This window comes from Mirounga angustirostris, unplaced genomic scaffold (assembly GCF_029215605.1).
Source record: "Mirounga angustirostris isolate CCGP_5_RB_7025 unplaced genomic scaffold, mMirAng1.0.hap1 SCAF_16, whole genome shotgun sequence".
In the NCBI taxonomy this organism is placed as follows: Eukaryota; Metazoa; Chordata; class Mammalia; order Carnivora; family Phocidae; genus Mirounga; species Mirounga angustirostris.
This window is the reverse complement of record NW_026991724.1, coordinates 38,092,725-38,115,816: the sequence shown is the minus strand read 5'-3', so window position 1 is coordinate 38,115,816 and position 23,092 is coordinate 38,092,725. Positions and strand designations below refer to the sequence as shown.

Here is a 23,092-nt window from a genome sequence, read left to right as displayed (position 1 = left end):
CTTGCTATTTAGGACAACATGGACAAACCCTGAAGGCATTATGATCAGTGAAATAATTCAGATAGAGAAAGACAAATATTGTATGATCTCATGTATATGTTGAATCTAAAGAAGTGGAACTCAAAGAAACAGAGAGTACAGTGGTGGTTACTAGGGGCTGGGGGTTGTGGGAGATGGGGAGATGTCAGTCAAAGAGTATAAACTTCCAGTTAGAAGATGAGTAAGTTCTGGGGATCTGATGTACAGCATGGTGATTATAGTTATTATAGTGTATTACATATCTGAAAATTGCCAAGAAACTAGATCATAAGTGTTCTCACCGCAAAAAAGGAATGATAATTCTGTGGTGTGATTTAGGTGTTAGCTAATACTATGATGGTAATCAAGCTGTAGTATAAGTGTATCAAGTCAACATATTGTACATCTTAAACTTACACGTTGCATGTCAATTATATCTCAATAAGGCTGAAGAAAATGATGTGTCTTTGGGTAGGTCATTTGTCACCTCTGTATCTATTTCTTCCTCTATAAAATGGCAAGAGTTATTTTTATTGTTATGGACATTTACAGAGCACTCACTGTGTGCCAGGCATGATTCTTTGCACTTTAATATATTAGTCCAATTGATCCCTAAAATAATCCTTTGGCGATAAATACTGTTATCATCTTCATTTTACGGAAGAAAAGCTGACACACATGCAGAGGTTATATATAACTCATTTTAGGATTATAGCTTGTGAGTGGCAGAACTGGAATTAAACACAGAGTCTGGACACTCTGGGCAAGCAAGTTCTACTCTGCTTACCCCACGGTAAGGTTGTGAGGGCCTTACAAAGGTTCCTTCCTGCCTTCCTTCTTTCCATCCTCACTTACTCTTACCTACCTCAAAGGGCTGTAGTGACATTAAGTGTGCTATTCTATGTAAAGCACTCAAACTGTGTATGGTGTGTGGTAGCGGCTCTGGAAGTGTCCATTCTTACCACCAGGGTTGTTGCTGGGGTGAGCCCAGGCCCAGACCTATGGGTAGCCAAGTGGGGCAGCCACTGAGGAGGACAATTCCAGTGTTGAGAGTACAACAGAGTCCCTGGGGCAATAACAATGGCCAAGACTTAGACCCTGAGCAGAGTCCAGGAAGTGGTCAGTGTGCTGTGGACCTAGAGAGAGGAACATAAATGTGGCAGGAGGAATTGAAGGATAAAAACAATACCAACAAACCTGGTGCTTAGCGTGTGGTGCCCCTTGTCGGTACGTTACACACATTAGTACATTTACTCCTTCCAGGTGGCATCATTAGCAATCCCATTTTACAGGTGAGGAAACTAAAGCATAGAGGGGTCAGGAAACTTGCCAAGGTCCCAGAGCCCACGCACACACAGCACAGAGAAACTTCATTTACTTAATATTTAAATTAACTCACTTTGACCTAAAAAAATGTAAAACAAACTTTATTTCACTATAGTCATTGGAAAATCAGTATCAAGACAAAATAAATACCATGAAAAGAAACAATATTATTAAATTCTCTACCCACTGATTCTACTGCCCAAGGGCTTTCAAGTCAAGGCCTATTCTCTTAAGGCGAGGCTGGCAAATGTTAGAGAGGAATTAACAACATATTAGCACCAAACTAGGACTTTCTCGTTGGTGTAAAATCAGAAGGATTGAAAGAGAAGTAAGAAAGAAATAACTTTCTCACCATGTGATAGAAAGTGATTTAGGGACTCATCCCTGCATCTCCTGAAATCTCACTTAGGGAAACTGGTGATGGTCAAGAGCACAGACTCAGAAGACAGACTAACCCCTTTCACCCCTTGCTGGCTATCCTGTACTGGACAATAATCCCTCTAAACATCGGTTTCCTCATCAGTAAAATAGCTGTTACTTCACAGGAACCTTGACTATAAATGAAAGAATGAAGATTATGCACAAAATCTAATACACAGTAAATGCTTAATACACATAAGCCATTACCATTGTCATTATTATTAAGCTTTGCCCCTAAGTCCCTGGCTTTTTAAAAATTTATTTATTTTATTCTTTAGTTCGATAGTGCTAATAATAAGCATTATAGTACACACATAATGGTCACTATATGCTTGGCTCTATTCTAGGTTTTACAAGTACATATAACCTAATATATATGTATATGCCCTAACATATGTTAAGAATTATTATTACCCCTATTTAATCTACTGTGATAACTTATTCTTATCCCTAGGTTCCTACAGATAGTTTTTACCCTGAAGGACGCAAAGTCGATCCACGGGACACTCCCGCAGGACCTCCTTTGCCCACTTTCTTCCGGGTAGATCCCAGGACCAAAAGGCGCGCGGGCCGGACGCAGAAGGAGGCACACCCTCCTCCCCGCCTGGCTCCGCCCTCAGCGTATGCTCGTAGCCCTGCCTCTGACGCAGCGCCTCTTCAGGCTCGGGCACCACTTGGGCCGGCGCGCTGACGTCACGGGGCGCGCCTCCTGCGCCTCCTCGCGCCTGCGCCGCGGGCGGAAGGTCGTCCCTGTGACCGGCTCGGCGTTTGGAGAAGCTGTCGCCATGTTGTCGGTGGCCTCCCGTTCGGGCCCGTTCGCGCCCGTCCTGTCGGCCACGTCCCGCGGGGTGGCGGGCGCGCTGCGGCCCCTGGTGCAGGCCTCGGTGCCCGCCACCCCGGAGCCTCCAGTGCTGGACGTGAAGCGGCCCTTCTTGTGCCGAGAGTCGCTGAGTGGCCAGGCCGCGAGCCGGCCTTTGGCCGCCTCCGTGGGCCTCAATGGTGAGCCGGGCTGAGGGGACCCCCTTTTTCTCGCTCCCTCTGGCTCTGGACCCAGGGCACACCCGAGGAGGGCGGGGAAGTGGAGCGGAGCCCTGCTTGGGGGATTAAGTTTCCGGGCTGGGTCGACCTTGGGCAATCATCTGCACCTCCCGGGCCTCCGCTCTCACCGGGGCACGGACGCAGCTGGGGTGAGCGATCGCAGGTGACCTCCGGCCCTGGCCTCCCGTGCCTCTGAGGGATTGTTTCCGTTGGCGACCAGTCTGGGTAAACCACAGGCCAAATTTTGTACTTCACAGGATAAATTCAAGAACCCTGACGGCCGACCGTTTCAGCAAAGTCTGACAGATTTTGTTGCTTACAGGTCGTTTGACTTTGGGCAGATTTCTAAACGTGTTGCCTTACCAGTGAAATGGGTGAATGATTATACCAGTTTCGTAGGTAATGTCGTGAGTTTCAGATGGAAAAATTTACATAAAGCCATTAGCACATTTTGGGGCACTTTATACATGCTCAAAAAATAGGAACTGCTATTAATATTTGGGACGTTGTCCCGTTTCCCACCACCTGATCCCTTCAGTGCCCTTCTCTTTCACGCCCCCTCCCAACAACAACAACACACTAACACATGCCCCAAGGTCATTAATGGTGTCGAGTATTAGCAGCGTTTTCATTTGGTGGGCCGTTATTTTCACACTGTAATCAGTTTATTCCTCAAGAAGAGCAACAGGCAGAGGTTGATTTGAAAGACTGAGTTAGCCATCAACTCTCACCGAATCCTACTCTTTATCTTTTGTGGCTTGTGTTCCATTTCTTTTTTCAGGCTCCGGATTGGAAATCCTGAAGTGGCAACCTGTAGGCCAGTGTGCCTGTAGTCTGCCCAACCTGCATAGTTTTAAAAGGAAGATGTCTTGTGTGTCTTAAAATGTTGGAATCTGGCAACACTGAACTCTAGTTTCTACATGGGAAAAGTCTAGTGTGCTGTGCACTGGCTGCCCTCTTAGTTGGAGCAAGCGCTCTTCCAGTTCATCACAGTCCTCACCAGACCTACTTCATTGTGTTACCTTCCTGGCCCCACTGACAGTTGATTTGGCAAGTAGGACAAGTAATGCTTGCCCTACAACTAAGTTGCCCCCATTCTTTATTCTTCCTCTATTCACCCTGTTCTCTACTGTAAAATAATCCACTCCATTTTCCATATTTCCAAGTCTTACCAGGTCAATCTCTGTTCAGGATCAGGTCAATAAAATCTTTTATTTGCTGATTCCTTTATGCTTTATAGTACATAACACTTTCCACTATTGTGTTTCCTGGTGACTCCTCTGACCTTGTGCTTGAGGGCATAGAGAAAAATCTCCTTTATTTTTCTATTTCCTACAACCTCAGATTTTGCATACAGTTCAGAATATTTGTGGATGAATAAAATGGTGGGTTTTTTTGGTTTTTTTTTTTTTTTTTATTAGGGGGCACCGGTGGGTTTTGGAGACATTGTTCAGGGCATGAACAGAGTACCCTAGCCCACCCTAAGCCTATTCTTTGGACCTGGAGGTGAGAAACAATAAGGGAGGAGAAAATTTCAACAGCAAAGGCAAAAAGGATCTTTGGAATTTGTCTAATGGCTAAAGGGTTTTTTCTAAAAATTAGAGGCTTACCTGACTTTTCCAAGAACTGGTAAATAATACAGAACCATAAGGCAAACTTTTTCTGTGATCATGTCTTCAGCTTGTAGCTTCAGTTCACATTAAAATCTCCTGTCTAGGGGCGCCTGGGTGGCTCAGTTGGTTAAGCGACTGCCTTCGGCTCAGGTCATGATCCTGGAGTCCCGGGATCGAGTCCCACATCGGGCTCCCTGCTCAGCGGGGGGTCTGCTTCTCCCTCTGACCCTCTTCCCTCTTGTGCTTTCTCATTCTCTCTCTCTCAAATAAATAAATAAAATCTTTAAAAAAAAAAAAAATCTCCTGTCTAGATGGTTTGTGGAAAGATAGTACTGAGGGTGTGAGAGGGGAGGATTCGATCAGGAGGATTCGATGAGGTGAGGAAGATTTCCAGGGCACATCAGAGTTCACCTTAAAAGAAAAAACAGAAACCTGTTTTGTTATAATCCCTTACGTTTTCTGTTTCTAGAAGTATCTGATTCTACTCGAGTTTAGATCTAGCTAGCATTTTTGCTGCTAAAGTCACACCTAATAAGAGTTAATGTAAATTACTTAGAGAATGACTGTCACAATATGGCAGTTTAATTTCCCAAAGTGTTCGTGGTGGTGTAGTATGATATAAAGTGTAACCTGCTAGATAAAAGGGGAGTAGACAACTGGATTTCTTGGACCACCAAATCTCCGGAAGAGAATGTCAAAACCATTCTATTTAATGTTCCTATACGTTTCCTTGTATGCTGTTAACATGGTCAGGGGTTGTAGATACTGTTTTTAATGTAAAGGATGAACTTAGGTTCCTTCATCTTTTAAGTATGATACACATCTTTCCTTTGTAATCCCAGACAGTACTAAAGGAAAGTAATTCATACTTGATCCCAAACCCCAGTCTACACTGACAGGTTTAGCATTAGGGAGAGGTAGAGTAGTATATAATGCAATGTCACTCTGCCATAGTTGTGAATCTCAGGTAGTCACTACCCATGTCCTGATCCCCTCCAAAAAATGTTGGGTTAGTCAGAAAAGTACATAGAATAATGTTGATAGGTTACCATTCTTTATGAATATAGTTGGCCCTTGAACAGCATGGGTTTGAACTGCACAGGTCCACGTCTGTGTGGATTTTTATATATATATAAATATGGTACAGTACTGCATATGTACTTTATGATTTTCTTAATAACATTTTCTTTTCCCTAGCTTATTTTAAGAATGCAATATATGATACATGTATATATAACATACAAAATATGTGTTAATTGACTGGTAAGGCTTCCAGGCAACAGTAGGCTGTTTTGAGGGAGTCAGAAGATAACAGAATTTTGATTGCATGTGGGCTTGGTGCCCCAGAATCTTTTGTTGTTCAAGGGTGAATTGTACTTAGGGCTTCCATTGTTATTGACCTTGAGAACCACGTGAAAGTAGTTGATATAGTCTTTATTGTAATGTTTAACTGTTCAAGAAGTATATTAGGATGAGACAGCCTAGTAGACCAAGTAGAATTGCAACTTATATGAAAATGCATTTTATAAGTACATATTTCTTTTAGAAACAACACATTTTCTCAGTGAGGAATTTTTAGTGTCCCTCTTCTAAAAAGGAAACCTTGTGGCAAATTTCCTAAAATGCATATACAATTTGCAGAGATTTGCTTCCTGAAACATACTTAAAAGTGATGCCAGTAAGTTCATTTTTTTGTCAGATATTTCAAAATGGTATGGGACAAAGGACATAATATGTTTGTTGTTGTTGTTGTTTTTTTAACAAAACTGGGGTGCCTGAGTTACTCAGTTAAGCATCTGCCTTCAGCTCAGGTGATGATCCCAGGACCCTGGCATGGAGCCTCCCTTGGGCTCCCTGCTCAGTGGGGAGTCTGTTTCTCCCTCTCCCCCTCCCCCTGCTTGCACATGCTCTCTCTCTTGCCTCTTTCTCTCTCTCTCTCTTGCTCACTCAAAGAAAATCTTAAAACTGCTTATATCCAACATACTACATAAATAGTAATTATTTGTTTATTTAACATTCGTTTGACAAAGATCTGGCCTATTTAATTGGCCTGCAGTAGTAGTATTTCAGTTGAGAGACCCACACCAGTGAAAAAGAAAGATAATGCCTTTACGCTTATAGAATTTATTGCCCTTGACTGAAAAGTGGGATATATGAAAATTTTGCTCTTTTATCCTGTACTAAATTGAAATAATTGGTTCTTTTGGATATTTCATTTGATGGTTGCATATTTTGATAAGGATGTTCTTTTTTGTCCATTAGTGGCTTTACTTGAAGTTAAAGTAATACTGATTTATGCTCCAGAGTATAAAATAGAAATCTCTAAATTTTCTGCAACTAAAGTTAAGCTGACAGTTCACAGAATGTTTATTATCTTGTAATAAGTATTTGATGAATTTTTAGCAGTTCTTTCAGCAAGTAGGTAGATTGGAATGTAAAGTTAGACATTTGGTTTAATAAGATGGTCACAAATCAACTTATTGGGTAGACTTAAGGAGTTTTAGGGTCCCTTGTAATCCAGAGAATGTGAGAGATAGTTACCATAATTGTATGTCTTGGCAGGTTGAATTTTCAGGGATTTTAAAATATTGCTGTTTACAGTACTGTTTAACTTTTTAGATTTGATGCACTAAATTGTTAAGAATTCTGAATCAGTAGTGTTCAATCACGAGAAACTCAGTTTACACATATAATCTTGTGATTTCTTACCAGTATGATAGGTAGTGATTGACCTCATTTCTTTTTCAGTATTTTATATGCTGGCACTGCCAACTTGACAATTTCTGAGATCAGTGAGTGCCATATTTCACATTTTTATAACTTGATTTTTGCTTATGAATTCACAAAGGTTATTTCCTGATGTATGTCCCTTTCACGGTACTCATCTAATTGTGTTTTTTAACTTTGTTTATTTCGCAGTCCCAGCTTCCATTCGTTATTCCCACACAGACATCAGAGTGCCTGACTTCTCTGACTATCGACGCACTGAGGTGTTAGATGCTACGAAGTCTTCAAAAGAGAGCAGTGAGGCTAGAAAAGCTTTCTCCTATTTGATAACTGCAACGACTAGTATAGGTGTTGCATATGCTGCCAAGAATGTCGTCTCCCAGTTTGTTTCCAGCATGAGTGCTTCTGCTGATGTGTTGGCCATGTCGAAAATCGAAATCAAGCTATCCGATATTCCAGAAGGCAAGAACATGGCTTTCAAATGGAGAGGAAAACCACTATTTGTGCGCCATAGAACCAAGAAGGAAATTGAGCAGGAGGCTGCAGTTGAAATGTCCCAGTTGAGGGACCCACAGCATGATTTAGATCGAGTAAAGAAACCTGAATGGGTTATCTTGATAGGTGTTTGCACTCATCTTGGTTGTGTACCCATTGCAAATGCAGGAGATTTTGGTGGTTATTACTGCCCTTGCCATGGGTCACACTATGATGCTTCTGGCAGGATCAGGAAGGGGCCTGCCCCTCTCAACCTTGAAGTTCCCTCATATGAGTTCACTGGTGAGGACATGGTGATTGTTGGTTAGAGACCTGGACTCAAGTTCTAGGCTCCTTTTGGTCTTCTTGTCACCTCAGAAGACTTAGAAGCAAGCCCTCTATACTTAAGTTGATTTGAAATATTTAAGAATTGCTAATAATGTATTTGCAAACATTAATGTGAAGTAAATTGAATTTAATGTTGAATGCTTTCAAGCATTCACCTAATAAAGCCACTGTTAAACATTGTTAACCTCAAAGACTTAAAAAGTGCAGTTTCTTTGATAGTTAATTCTATTTAAAAATTACAGGCCGGTGTACAAGATATTTGTGATACCTATAATCAACTTTCTCCATCTTCCTTCTTTGTGTCAGGGACACAGATTCTACAGTGCTAATGGATAGACTGAGGTGCAACTGGTCATTTCCAAGTCCTGGAAGATATTTATGGCATTGGCAGAAATAGTAGTATCCAGGTTTCCCGTCTTGTCTCTTGCACATGAGTCCTGGCTACGTGTGTCCTGCCCCGTCTCCACCCCTCTGCACCGCCCCACCCACCCACCCACCTCAAGTCTGTGTGGTGATGTTGAATATACTCTATGGGAATAGAGTCCTAAATGAGGTGTTAGCAGTTCGGAGGGTTTAGCCCCACTTCTAGGTAGCCGATTTCCTGCTTATGTGATAGGTCAGGAAATTTTCTTTTTCACATATGGGAGTAAGTTAGTATTTAGAATTTTTCAGTTTTAAGAGGCAGTGGTGGGATATTATCTGAGAAAAGCTTTCCAGAATGGGAGTGCTGCTGTTATTTTCTTCATCAGGTATGGATATTCATGTTCCCGTTGCTCCTGCATCCACCCTATCAAGAGGCCAAAGTATCTGACTTACACTGTGTTAGTGTGAAAATGATCCTGCTGCTGGGCGCCTGGGTGGCTCAGTTGGTTAAGCAACTGCCTTCGGCTCAGGTCATGATCCTGGAGTCCCGGGATCGAGTCCCGCATCGGGCTCCCTGCTCAGCGAGGAGCCTGCTTCTCCCTCTGACCCTCCTCCCTCTCATGTACTCTCTCTCATTCTCACTCTCTCAAAGGAATAAATAAATCTTTAAAAAAAAAAAAAATGATCCTGCTGGTTTTGTTTCTGCAGTGATTACATTTTGAGGTATTTCAGTTGTATTTGCAGTCACCAGTTTTCACGGTGAAGTGAAGGTGGGCACAGGGAGACATCAGAATCCACACCCACTTCTTGCTTTCTGCCTTCTACCTTCAGTTACACAAGTGAAACAAGACAGATCTGATACTCTCCCTGGGAACTGGGAGTGGGCTGTGCCCTTCGTTGAGAGTCAACAGCTGCTTTGATAAGTTTGCCTTATCTTTGCTGTTTGGCCATGGGCCAGTAATACACCACTGGGTCCATCTTTGATCACATGTGTATTTGTAAGAAAGTAAATTAGATTAAGTGGTTAGGTCTTCCAAAGGGAACTGGCCGTCCAGGGTTCCAGTCTTTAAAATGGTAGCTAAGTGCATCAAAAAGAAAATGTCCAAGTTTTTATGCTTATGAGCAGATATTTGGTTCATCTGTACCATTCTAGAAAGAAAGGTGTGCTAAATGGGGCTTATTATAATAGTATTTTATGTTCCGGTATTTGGGGTAAAAATATAAGACAAAAGGTGCCAAACATTGCTAGTTTACTAAAAGTAGTGAAATTACATCATTGTGTATAAGCACAGTGGGTATGTAGTATTCATTAATATTTGGAGCATCTCACATGAAACATGGCCACCCCCCCCCCATCATGAGGCCATGAAATGTAGGTATTGGTTGGATATTTTATCATTGTAGTAAGATTCCTTTTTTCCTAATATTTATGAGGAAGATCATTTTACACTTTCTTCTCATCCTACCTTTTTATGGTGCCAGTTGTCCACAATTTATTTTTTAAAACTATACCAATATATTTATTATAAACTGACAAAATTTGAAGTTGAATTGAGTTCCTACTTTCTTTTTAAAAAGCAGCAGGAACTATTCACTTCCTCAGGATATGCTAATGTAGGAGCTCATATATATTTTTACAGTCATAAAATTCTTACTTGGAAGAACTTACGGGATGATAAATAAAAATTCCAATTTTTAATTTTAAGATGAATTATTAAGCCTGGAGTAGAGGCCTCAAAGCATGAATTCTTAGATCCCAACAAATCTGAGTGACTTTTTTGGGGGGGGGTTTGATTTTTCCTGTGTGTAAGTTTAAAGGAATTTTTGTTCCTTTGGGCATAGCTGAAACTGCTGAGCTTTTAATATATCCATGTGTGGATTGAGTGAGTTCGGAGCATAGCGTAGTGGAAGTACTGGACTAGAATTTAGGGTTTTAATTCTGGCTTTGCCATTTCCTAGCCATCGAACCATGGGCCTGTTCCTTAACCTCTTTTGGACACTGTTTTCCCCCATCTGTAAATTTGGGATGGTTTCTAAGAGGTCTTCTGCCTTTAAGATTCTCTGAGCCTCTTCAACCCCCCTGCCCCAATAATGGAAATAGTTTTCTTAGATAAATATTTGTTGTGTTGGCAGTATTTGGTACTTCAATAAACACATCCAAAGCATTTTAATCAACTGAACCAATCTTTTACAATAGTAGTGTTCAAACAGGGCAGCCTTCCTACTCCAGGGGGTGTTTGTGGCCGTTATTTGATAGTCACAATGGCTGGAGGATGCTGCTGGTATTGGGATGGAGGGATCGGGGAGTGGGAACACAATACTCAGTTGTGAGGGGAACACAGGTCCACAAGCTAAAAACTGTGCTGCCCAAACCATCAGCACCACTTTCCTTTTTTTTTTTAATAAAATTTTTTGTTATGTTAATCACCATACATTATATCATTAGTTTTTGATGTAGTGTTCCATGATTCACTGTTTGCGTATAACACCCAGTGCTCCATGCAGAATGTGCCCAAATGCCCATCCCCCCACCCCCTCCCCTCTAGAACCCTCAGTTTGTTTCTCAGAGTCCATAGTCTTTCATGGTTCATCTCCCCCTCCGACTCCCCACCCTTCATTCTTCCCCTCCTGCTATCGTCTCTCTTTTTTTTTTTTTTTTTTTTTTTAACATATAATGTATTATTTGTTTCAGAGGTACAGGTCAGTGATTCAACAGTCTTACACAATTCACAGTGCTCACCAGAGCACATACCCTCCCCAATGTCTATCACCTAGCCACCCCATCCCTCCCACCCCCCACCACTCCAGCAGCCTTCAGTTTGTTTCCTGAGATTAAGAATTCCTCATATCAGTGAGGTCATATGATCCATGTCTTTCTCTGATTGACTTATTTTACTCAGCATAATACCCTCTAGTTCCATTCACGTTGTTGCAAATGGCAAGCTTTCATTCCTTTTGATGGCTGCATAATATTCCATTGTGTGTGTGTGTGTGTGTGTATATATATATACACACACACACACACACACACACACACACACCCCACATCTTCTTTATCCATTCTTCTGTCGATGGACATCTTGGCTCTTTCCATAGTTTGGCTATTGTGGACATTGCTGCTATAAACATCGGGGTGCACGTACCCGTTCGGATCCCTACATTTGTATCTTTGGGGTAAATACCCAGTAGCAGCACCACTTTCCTGAAGAGAAATGCCCATACCCCATTATTACCCCCTCCCATGCTGAAGTGCTACCTTCATCTTTTCATGTTTGAAATGCCAAACAACTGCACTGTGACTCCCTGCCTGGAAAGGCCAAAAACAGGAAGTTTGCACGTTCCTAGATGTATCACAGGTGTTCTGTGCTGGAATTGGATTTGGTGGGCTGCTTATGTCTTCTGTGATATTTTGACTAATGATGTTAAACTTAAGTATCCCATTTAGTTTTTAAAAGAAGGCTTTGTTCCACAAATGACCAAGACAAGTAAAATTAATTGATACTATGCTAAATGGTTAGAGCAGACTTATGTTTGATTATTTCAGTGGAACAAAATCCTAGATATTAGGGGGAAATGACTTAAGGAAATTTGACCAGTTGGCATCCTGACATCAGATGATTAGCATGTACTTTTTTACTGGGAGTAAAGATTGGGACAATCTTGAGATTCCCTTTTTATTATGCGTTAAACAGAGTGGTTATAGAAAATGACCTTTCCAAAAACCCTAGCATTGTTTCTTAATGTCACATTTACTTTTGTCTTTCTGAGCATATCTTCATAAAATCTGTTTGACTCAATCTAAGTGTGCAGAGGGCATTTGTCCTTATTTGATATATATGGTTTAGGATCAGAATGTGCTATTAGTGCCCTGTATTCTGAACAGTGGGAATGTACTATTCGTCAGAAGTCACTCTTCATTCTCATTGTGCTGAAATGGCATTTTCTGTATTTTCATGTCATTTAAATACTGCCTTGGGGCGCCTGGGTGGCTCAGTCGTTAAGCGTCTGCCTTCAGCTCGGGATCAAGCCCTGCATCGGGCTCCCTGCTCCACGGGAAGCCTGCTTCACCCTCTCCCACTCCCCCTGCTTGTGTTCCCTCTCTCGCTGTGTCTCTCTCTGTCAAATAAATAAATAAAATTTAAAATTAAATAAATAAATAAATAAATACTGCCTTTTGTATATTGACCCAAAATAAATGTGCATATTTTTCAGAGTGATATTCCTGGCCCACTGTTCTCATACACTTGCACTATCACCTATTGCTAATGATTCCCCTAGATTACTTCCCTGAACTTCACAGTCATGTTCAGCCACTTAAACTGGGCATCTGTACACAGATGTTCCATTAACACCTTAAACTGTCCAAAAGGAAAGGAAGTCATCTCTGTTTCCCATAAGCCATCTTCTTCTTTGCAGTTGGTGACCTTCCCATCTACCCAGTAATCTACCTGGCAGTAAGAACCTCTAGTCTCCTCTGCCTCCTTTTCCATTACCCCTTCCCCTGGTTCTAAATCCCCAAACCCTGCTAATTGTACCTACTTAATAAAACAGGTCCATTACTGTCTCTGCAATCTGTAACATTCTAATAGGGGCAAGCTTTGAGCACCAACTCCTAGTCCATAGACTAAGTGTACTTATGTGTACGATCTCATTCAATCCTCAAAAAATCCTGTCAGCTGGGTAATGTTGCTATTCTTAGTTTACAGGTAGAGAAATTGAGATCCATGGGAGTGCCTTGTCCATAATCATATAGCTGGTAAGTTGGTGGAACCAAAATTTTAGTTTAACCCAAGGACTCTGAGTGCAGCATGTATAGTCCTGATCACAATCCTGTATATGTATTTGTGTGTATATACCTGTGTGTGTCTGTATACATAAATGTATATAATACATATATGCATATGCATTAATTGAGGCCTTGTCAATTCTTGCCTGGTCTATTGCAGCAAGGTCTTTTTTCTTTCCTCTAATCTTCTCCCCTTAAAACCCATCCTCCATATGGGTTGCCAAGGGGTGTAGAGGTAAAGAGTACGGGCTTGGTTCTTGGGTTCTAATCCTGGCTCTGTCATTTCCTAGACATGTGATCTGACATAAATCACTTAATCTCTTTGTACCTCTCTCCCTTATATGAAAAAGACACTGCCTCAGGATTTCTTTAGGAATTAATGCATTAATGTAGGTCAAAAGATGACTTCAAAACTGAACATGGAACCTCTATGGGGCCCTTACCTGCATCCCATCAGTAAAGCCTTTGCTCCAGTAACACAGAACTTGGATGTTACCTGCCTTCTTGTTTTCTCTCAGTCTCTTCCCACACTGTCCCCTCTGCCTTGTTCCCCTTCCTTTCTTTTGTTTTATCTGGTTTGTTCTCAGCCTGACCTTCAAGATTTTTTTTTTTTTAAGATTTATTTGAGAGAGAGAGAGAGCATGAGCACTGTGGGGAGGGGCAGAGAGAGAGGGAAAGAGAATCTCAAGCAGACTCCCTGCTGATTGTGGAGCTCAGTGTGGGGCTCTATCTCAGGACCCTGAGATTATGACCTGAACTGAAATTAAGAGGCAGACACTAAGCCAACAGCCACCCAGGTGCCCTGCTTCAAGATTCTTTAGGTGTGGTATTCTGCCCTTGAATTACATTCACTTTTCTAGCAAGTTTCCCGAAAATCAGGGCATATCCATTTAGATATCTATGTTTTCCTCTATTTTGAAGTTCACTCTCCTGGTCTGTCTCCCCACCACTAGACTGAGGGGGGCTGGGGATCTGGCAACTCCTTAGCCATGGAATTGAGTGCTGAATGGGGTGGAGGGTGGGGGGAGGGGGTTAAATTTCTGAGAGGCATTGTTTGAAAGAAAAGATTTCCAGATACTTTGTACAACATCTTTAAAAATTGAACAATCATGTAATGTCTGTGTATCTTATTTTTCTAGGACTTTAGGTCAGAGGAGAAATGAACTAATATTACAGGATATTTTGGATTTAAGTTTACACTCCTCCCAGAAGAAAAAATTCAAAGGAATTCAAAAGGTATAAATAATTCAAAATCTTTTTTTAAAAAATGGATTATTTTACTTTTTTCATTTGGTTCATAATGAACATTCTTCTCCCCAAGTAAGATTTCAATGTCAAAAGGTCCGTCCTTCAGTATTTTATTTCCAGCATTAAAATGCAATGGACATCGGGTCATTACTTACAACATTTCATCTCTCTTATTCACTTTCTACCCTAGAATTTAGGAAGGGAACATTTTGCTTAGAGGGGAAAAATATTATCAAGCAGGTGAATTGATCAATTTTTCTCCGAGGTAGGAATGATGGAGGATTATTTTCTCTTTTTCAATACTCAGCACTACTTATTGGAAGTTAAAAATGTCCTAAGCATAGTACTGCCAGGAATAGGAGGTTAAAATGGTTTCTACTGTAGGTACTTAAAGGACACCTAAATACACTACACAGAAAGACTGTTCAAGTATTTGCCTATGCGAATTCTTATAAAAAGATTATTATAGATCTTAGATCTCTGGTCAGCAGTACAAGATTAAAAATTTTGCGAAGGGCTTCAGCAGTATCTTTGTAATAAGTCCTCCATAATGATCAACATAAGATTGGTCTATCAGTGAACTAAAAATCCCAAATTCAAGAAACTACACTTTATACTTCGCAGCTATTGTACTAAACTTGGGCCAATTTGAGTGCAAAAGCTTACAGTCATCTAGCTACTGAAATCCTTATCTGATTAGAATATTTGCAAAGGTAAGAAATGAGAGTGCATAAGTAATAGTTTTTCATACAGTTTTAAAAGGGCAAACAAAACCTTGACTCCTTAATTGAAAGAAAGCTAATGCATTTCACATAATTGCCTGGTTTAAGATGATTGTCTGAAATTTGCCATTTTCTTTTATCTATTCATGGTTAAAATTTCAACTAATGCCTCTTCCTTTATCTGAGGGAATACTTGCTTTCTTAGCTCTCACCACAATACAAACTCTTCTGTGGCCCCTGTTTGGCCCTTTAGAGAAACAGAGCATTCTGAGGGCCCCAGCTGATCTCAGTATATGAAAATTGTAAGGGACTAAGGGATTGCATTCCCCTTAGTCAAGATTATCTATTAGAACCTTTTAAACATAAATTTCAAATGAGATAAAGGGTATGAAAGGCATTATAAACTGTAAAGCAAAATACAAATGCTCAAAACGTTATTTAGTGAACTCTACCCGTGAGACCATATATGACATTCAGAATATGATTAGGTATGCGGAAAGGCAATTTCAAGGTGGAGGTATGTTCCTATTCAGACTGCGATTCATCAGTTGAAGATAGGTATTAATCCTGTATTCTCATGATTCTTTAGCCCCTGGAAATTCAGATTTGCATGTGGACATGGTTTTGATGCTAATAGCAAAGCTGAATTCATCCACAGTAATGGTTCACATTGTAGGACCCTCTTCCCCTGCCAGGTTTTAACTAAAGGATTATTACTAATTGAATCCAAAAGCTAGTTCTCTGAAAAGAACAAGAAAATAGATACAGCTTTTGTAAGCTTGATAAAAAGAAATAAGACAAAGCAAAAATATATAAGATGAGAAGAGAATGAGCCATTATCACTTGATGGAAGATACTAAATAGTAATAAAGTAATATAAGAATGCAACTCTATGCAGCAAAGTTGTAAAGCTCAGGGGATACAGATGATTTATTAACAAAATATAAAATGCCAAAATTTACTCAAGAAGTAGAAACCTTAAATATACCAATTAGCGTAGATCAAATTAAGTATAAAAAGTTAACATGACTGGTTGGCTTCATATCCGAGTTCTATATGACACTTTAAAGAAAAGATAATTCCATTCCTGCTTAAGCTATTCTAGATCAAATCTCCAATCTTACTATGCATACAATTCACCTGGGGATCTTGTTTATGATGCATATCCTAATTCCATAGGCCTGGGTTATGGCCTGAGATTTTGCATTTCTAACAAGTTCCAGGAAATGAGCTTGACGTCCAATTGATGTCCATGCTGCTAGCCCATGAAGCATTCTTTGGATTAGCAAAATTCTATACCATGGGGATGTAGGGTAAGGTGGGATACGGAAGCTCTACAATTCATTTTATGAATTCAACATAAAATTAATATTAAAACTAGACATTAAATATACAAAAAATAGCACATCATTCTCATTTACTGAATAAATAAAAATTTCTAAATAAAATGCTAGTAAAAGAAATCAAGGCTCTCTGCTCCTCCCTGTTGGATAGACACTTGCATCATCCTTAAGATATGATGGTGAAGGTTGGAGTGAATGGATTTGACTGTCATTGGGTACCTGGTTACCAAGGCTGCTTTTAATTCTGGCAAAATGGATATTGTTGCTAACAATGACCCCTTTGTTGATCTCAACTGCATGGTCTACAAGTTCCAGTATAATTCCACCCATGACAAGCTCAAAAGCACAGTTAAGGCTGAGAATGGGAAGCTTATCAAGGAAAAGCCTATGTCCATCTTCCAGGGGTGAGATCCCAGTGCTGAATATGTTGTAGAGTCTACTGGTGTCTTCATTACTTTGGAAAAGGCTGGGGCTAACATGAAGGGCAGAGCCAGAAAGGTAATCATTTCTGCCCCTTCTGTTAATGCCCCCAAGTTTATGATGAGCATGAACCATAAGTATGACAACTCCCTTAAGATTGTCATCAATGCCTCCTGAACTGCCAACAGTTTCCAACCCCCCTGCCCTGCCCCGACCAAGGTCATCTTTGACAACTTTGGCATTGTGGATGGACTCATGAGCACAGTCCATGCCATCACTGCCACCCAGAATACTGCAGATGGCTCCTCTGGGAAGCTGTGGCATAATGGCTGAGGGGCTACCTAGAATATCATTCCTGTTTCTCCTGGTGCTGCCAAGGCTGTGGACAAGGTCATCCCTGAGCTGAATGGGAAGCTATGGCATGGCCTTTCATGTCCCCACCTCCAATGTGTTGGTTAAGGATCTGACCTACCATCTAGAAAAAGCTGTCAAATATGACATCAAGAAGGTGGTGAACCAGGCATCAGAAGGACCCCTAAGGGCATCCTAGGCTACAATGGGACCGGGTTATCTCCTGCGACTTTTACAGTGACATCCACTCTTGCACCTTTGATGCGGGGACTTGTAATGCCCTCAATGACTGCTTTGTCAAGCTTATTTCCTGGTATGACAATTAATTTGACTGCAGAAACAGGACTTTATGAAAAATAAGTAAGTACAGGATCTATGAAAAAAGTCTAAATCAAGATCTAAGCAAATGGAAAGAACATATTCTTAATGGCATAACTTAGTTTCATCAAAAAAAATTTTTTCCAAATTAGCATGTATTTAGGATCTCTATAGTGGTTTTTGTTTGATTGTATATTTACCTTGTTTTATTTAGGATAAAATGGGCATGAAATTTATATAGAATAAAAAATATCCAAGAGCCAAGAAAAGTATGAAAAAGAAGAATGGAGGTTGGCTTTAGAAGCAAGAACCCACTATAAAATCACTGTAGTTAGATTTATATGGCATTGGCATGGGAACAGACATGTTAGTGGAACAAAATAGACTATCAAGAACTAGATCTTAGGGTATATGAGAATTTAATATAAGAAAAGCAGGAATCAATTCAGTGGTGAAAAGAATGGGTTGTTTAATAAACGGTGCTGGCAAAACCTACTATCCCTCTGGAAGAAAACAGAGTTGAATCCCGGCTCTCATTATGCATGAAAACAAATTCTAGGGAGATTAAAGATGCATGTAAGACAAATTTTAAGAAAATCTCAAACTATATAATCTGAGGATGGAGAAGACCTTAATCATGACAGGATCTATATCAGAAAATAGAGGCCTGTTTGTATACAAAAACAAAATCTTTTTTTCTTTTTAGATTTTATTTTTATTTATTTGACAGAGAGACAGCGAGAGAGGAAACATAAGCAGGGGGAGTGGGAGAGGGAGAAGCAGGCTTCCTGCTGAGCAGGGAGCCCAATGTGATGCAGGGCTGGATCCCAGGACCCTGGGACCCGAAGGCAGATGTTTAAGGACTGAGCCACCCAGGCACCCCCCAAAATAGAATCTTGAATAACAAAAGATATTAGCCAAATCAAATGACAATAGATTTGTAAAAAAACCCAAAAAGCAATGAAAATGAAAGAATTAGGCAATATCTATAGAGATTTTGTAAACTGACAAAAAAAAGGACAAAACTCCAGAAAAAAAGTAGGAAAAAGAAATGTATAAGCACAGACAGAAAAAAAGTAAATCTGAGAGACTAATAAATGAGAAGGTATTAAATATCTTAGTTGTCAGATTAAGCACAATGGTAATGAGATATCACTTTACATCCATCAGGTGGGCAAAACTTTAAGGAGAAACATCCTTTGCTGTTGAATATGTGTGAGAAAGGGGTACTTACACATTGCTGGCAGAAACAGGAGATAGTTTTAATATATTTCTCCAGACTGCTTTCCAAAACCAAAAATACACATACCCATTCTTCTGAGACACTCCCCAAAGAAATAAAAACACAACTATTGAAAAATGAAGGTATAAGAATATTTGTTTGGGTGAATTTATAGTGGGCCCAAACTAGAAACAAAATGACAATGACAAAAAAACAATAAAAGAATGTATAAAAGTTTTTTAATGTGTTTTATGAGTGTGGAAAAAATGTGGATGAATACCAGGTTCTGTTAACATGAATTATCTGGGATTGAGGTGGATATGGGGAGAAAAAGTCTGGGAGAGGTGGGGGTGGGGGGGTGCACAGAAACAAGTTAACAAGGAAAAAGCAAGAAAATACTACTAGCTGCCTGCCCAGCATGAATGATAGCCCATTTTGCAAAATTATATATGTGCACCCACATACATATGTATATATATGCATACATATATACATGTATGAATATATGTGTATATGCATCTGTGTATATGCAAAAAGAGATTGAGGAAAAATGAGTTTATACAAATATCTGCAGACATATAAGGATGTCTGTGACATATTGCTAAGTGAAAAAAAAAATTACGAAGTAAAATGTATAATATGGCTCCCTTTGGTAAAAACAAAAACATCCTCTATATGTATATTGTTGCTTTGATATGTTTGCATGAGTAAAGAGGAAGGTATAGATAAGCACTTCCATGCTGTTACAAGGGGTCATAAGTGTAGAGTTGAGGGGAGCATGATGATTAGGTTTTTTCTTTACAGTTTTTAGTATTATTAAAGAAGGGAGGGAAAGGGAATACAAACCTGTTTTGCTTTGTAATTTGAAAAACTTGAAATTATACTCTCCTGACTCTCTGGGCAGACATTTTTCCTGACTTATTACCTCACTTGGAATATCAGTTGGTCCCTTCTATTAATTAATATTAGACATTGATTAATATTTGTCAGTTGTCAATTTTTTGCCTACTAGCCGTTAGACATAAACTTATACACAAAAGCCATATAAAAGTACAGTTCTGGATATATGGGTAGAGTAATTTTTGAATTTAGTAACTGTTTTCTAGGAAGATTAAAAACAATAGATTTACCACTTATTTATTTGCATCACTCATTTGCAGGTCCATCCTAAATCATAGATTGCTTTAGTTTATTCAAATATGAAGGGAAGAAGGATGGAGGTTCATTGCAGAAAAGTCATTTGCATTTTGCCATATAATTATATATTATTATCTAGACCAGAACTGTCTAATAGAACTTTCTGCAATGAAGGAAATGTTCTATAATCTGTACTGTGCTGTCCAATACTGAAGCCACTAGCCACATGTGATTATTCAGCACTTGAAATGTGACTAGTGTATCTGAAGAATTGAATTTCAAATTTTATTTTAGTTTTGATTTAAATAGCCACATGTGGGGGCGCCTGGGTGGCTCAGATGGTTAAGCGTCTGCCTTCGGCTCAGGTCATGATCTCAGGGTCCTGGGATCGAGTCCCGCATCGGGCTCCCTGCTCCGCGGGAAGCCTGCTTCTCCCTCTGCCTCTCTCTGTCTCTAATGAATAAATAAATAAAATCTTTAAAAAAAAAAAAAATAAATAAATAAATAAATAGCCACATGTGGATAGTGCAGATCTAGAACCACTTTCCTCATTAAAAACAAAACAAATGTCAAGCCTGTTGATTGAAATAGCAAATTTGCCTCTTTTGTCTAATAACTAGTGTGTAGATAATATTTTCTGTGTATAATGCTGTAACACCTTTTTAAAAACATTATGATGATGATCCCTAAATTTTAATAAAATATTTTAAACACAAAAATGTGAATAAACCCTCATGAACCCACCATTCAGATTTAACAAATGCTAGCATTTCATTAAATTTTGCTTCAGATTTTTAAAAATAAAATATTACATATCTAGTGGAAGCCCCCTTCACAATTATTCCCTTTCCCTCCCTTCTCCACATCCTGTCCATGTAAGGATATATATATTAGGCATGTATCCTTCCTGTCCATTGATCTCAGATATTCACCTCATGCTTTCAAGGTGGACAAAAAACAAGTGTCTTCATCAGAGTGTAACATTCTAAGTTATGTGTGTATCTGTTTGTGTTGTCTCTGCATGTTTGCCAAGAAATAATCCAAGAAAGATTGGAGGAATTTCAGAGCCATAGAGAGAAGCTGAACAACCTGGATGAGGGGTTATCTACCCCAGAAAGTGAGAGTGAATGATGTTAAATAAGAATCATACAGCTTGATAGCAAAAAAGCAAATAATCCAATTTTAAAATGGGCAAAGGACCTGAATAGATATTTTTCCAAAGAAAACAAACAAATGGCCAATAGATGTATGAAAAGGTGCTCAACATCACTCATTATCAGAGAGATGGGAATCAAACCACAATAAGATATCATTTCACACCTGTTAGGATATCTGTTATTGAAAAGATAAGAGATAGCAAGTGATGGCAAGGATGTGGAAAATAGGAAATCCTTATATCTGTTGGTGGAAATGTAAATTGGTACAGCTGTTATGGAAAACAGTATGGTAGTTCCTCAAAGCTCCTAAAAATTTTAGTTCCTAAAAATTGAACTACGTATTATCCAACAATCCCACTCCTGGTTATGTATCTGAAGGAACTGAAATCAGTATCTTAAAGAGATATCTTCACTTTCATGTTTATTCCAATATTATTCACAATAGCTAAGATATGGAAACAACCTAAGTGTTCATCGACAGGTGAATGGATAAATAAAATGTGGTATATGTATGTGATGGAATATTATTCAGCCATAGAAAAGAATATCCTGCCATCTGTGTCAACACGAATGAATCTGGAGTGCATTATGCTAAGTAAAATAAGCCAGATAGAAAAAGACAACAAATACCGTATGGTATTACTTATATGTGGAATCTTAAAAAAAAAAAAAAAAAAGCCAATTTCATAGAGAAATAGAGAGTAGAACAGTGGTTACCTGATACTGGGGTAAGGAGGAAATGGGGTGATGTAGGCTGAAGTGTACAAATTTTCAGTTATAAGAACAAGTTCTGAGAATCTTATGCACAGCACAGTGACTGTAGTTAATAAGATATTGTATACTTAAAATTTACTGGGAATAGATCTTAATCACTCTCACCACACAAAAGAGCTAACTATGTTAACTATGTGAGGTGATGGATGTGTTAATTATCTTGATCTTAGTAATAATTTGGCAATGTATATGTATATCAAATCATCATGTTGTGTGCCTTAAATATATACAATTATATTTATCAATTACTCCTCAATAAGGCTTAAAAAAAGAATTATTAGGGAAGATTTAAGTTCAATGGATTTTATAAGAATGGACATTTGCCAATAGGTAGGAAAGGTATTTTCCTAAAGTTAGCAATTGAGGAGCATCACCATGAGGTTTTCTCTATATTTTTCATGAAGGGATTTGCCTAGGGAAGTGGTTCTCAAATTTGTGCTCATTAGAATCATCTGGGAGCTTCAAAAACCACTGATTCCCAACCCACTCCCAGAGATTATGACTTGATTGGTTTCAGGTTCTCCTGTGAGTCAGAATTTTTAAATGATCTCTGGGCAATTCCAATATGCAACCACAACTGAGAACTATAGCCCCAGACCAATCTTTCAAACTTGGTAGCCACTAGAATCACCTGCTGAGCTTTAAAAACTGCCTGGGCTTACCTCCAGGCATTAATGGTTTTTAAACTGATTTAAATGGTATGGAAGCCACCAAGAGAGGGAGAGGGAGAGGAAATTCAAATAAATAAAACCAGAAATGAAAGAGGAAACATTCCATCTGACACTATAGAACTACAAAGGATCATAAGAGACTACTATGAACAACTGAAGGCAACAAATTGGACAACCTAGAAGAAATGGATAAATTCCTAGAAACATACGACCTACCTACCAACTCTGAATTATAATGAAATATAAAATCTGAACAGAAAAATTACTACTAAGGAATTAGTAATTAAGTACCTCCCAACAAACAAAAGCCCAGGATCAGATGGCTTCATTGGTGAGTTCTATCAAACATTCAAAAAAAAAAAAAATAGTACCAATCTTTCTCAAACTCTTCCAAAAATTAGAAAAGGAGGGAGCTCTTCCAAACTCATTTTATGAGGCCAGCGTTACCCTCCTACCAAAACCAGACAAGGATGCCACAAGAAAAGAAAATATTCCTGATAAATATAGATGCAAAAATCCTCAACAAAATATTAACAAGCCAAATTCAACAATACATTAAAAGGATAATACACCATGATCAAGTGGGATTTATTTCAGGGATGCAAAGATGTTCCAA

At 39.2% G+C, this 23,092-nt stretch overlaps 1 protein-coding gene and 1 pseudogene across 1 annotated transcript; both read left to right on the top strand.

Moving 5' to 3' along the window:
- Positions 1 to 2,437: 2,437 nt before the first annotated feature.
- LOC123855497 (cytochrome b-c1 complex subunit Rieske, mitochondrial) lies at positions 2,438 to 8,155 on the top strand. Its single transcript, XM_045891171.1, has 2 exons — positions 2,438 to 2,763; positions 7,335 to 8,155. The coding sequence occupies exons 1-2, from the start codon at positions 2,550 to 2,552 to the stop codon at positions 7,943 to 7,945; spliced, it is 825 nt and encodes a 274-aa protein (XP_045747127.1). The 5' UTR covers positions 2,438 to 2,549; the 3' UTR covers positions 7,946 to 8,155.
- Positions 8,156 to 16,602: 8,447 nt separating this feature from the next.
- On the top strand, positions 16,603 to 17,523 carry LOC123854981 (glyceraldehyde-3-phosphate dehydrogenase-like; annotated as a pseudogene).
- Positions 17,524 to 23,092: the final 5,569 nt, after the last annotated feature.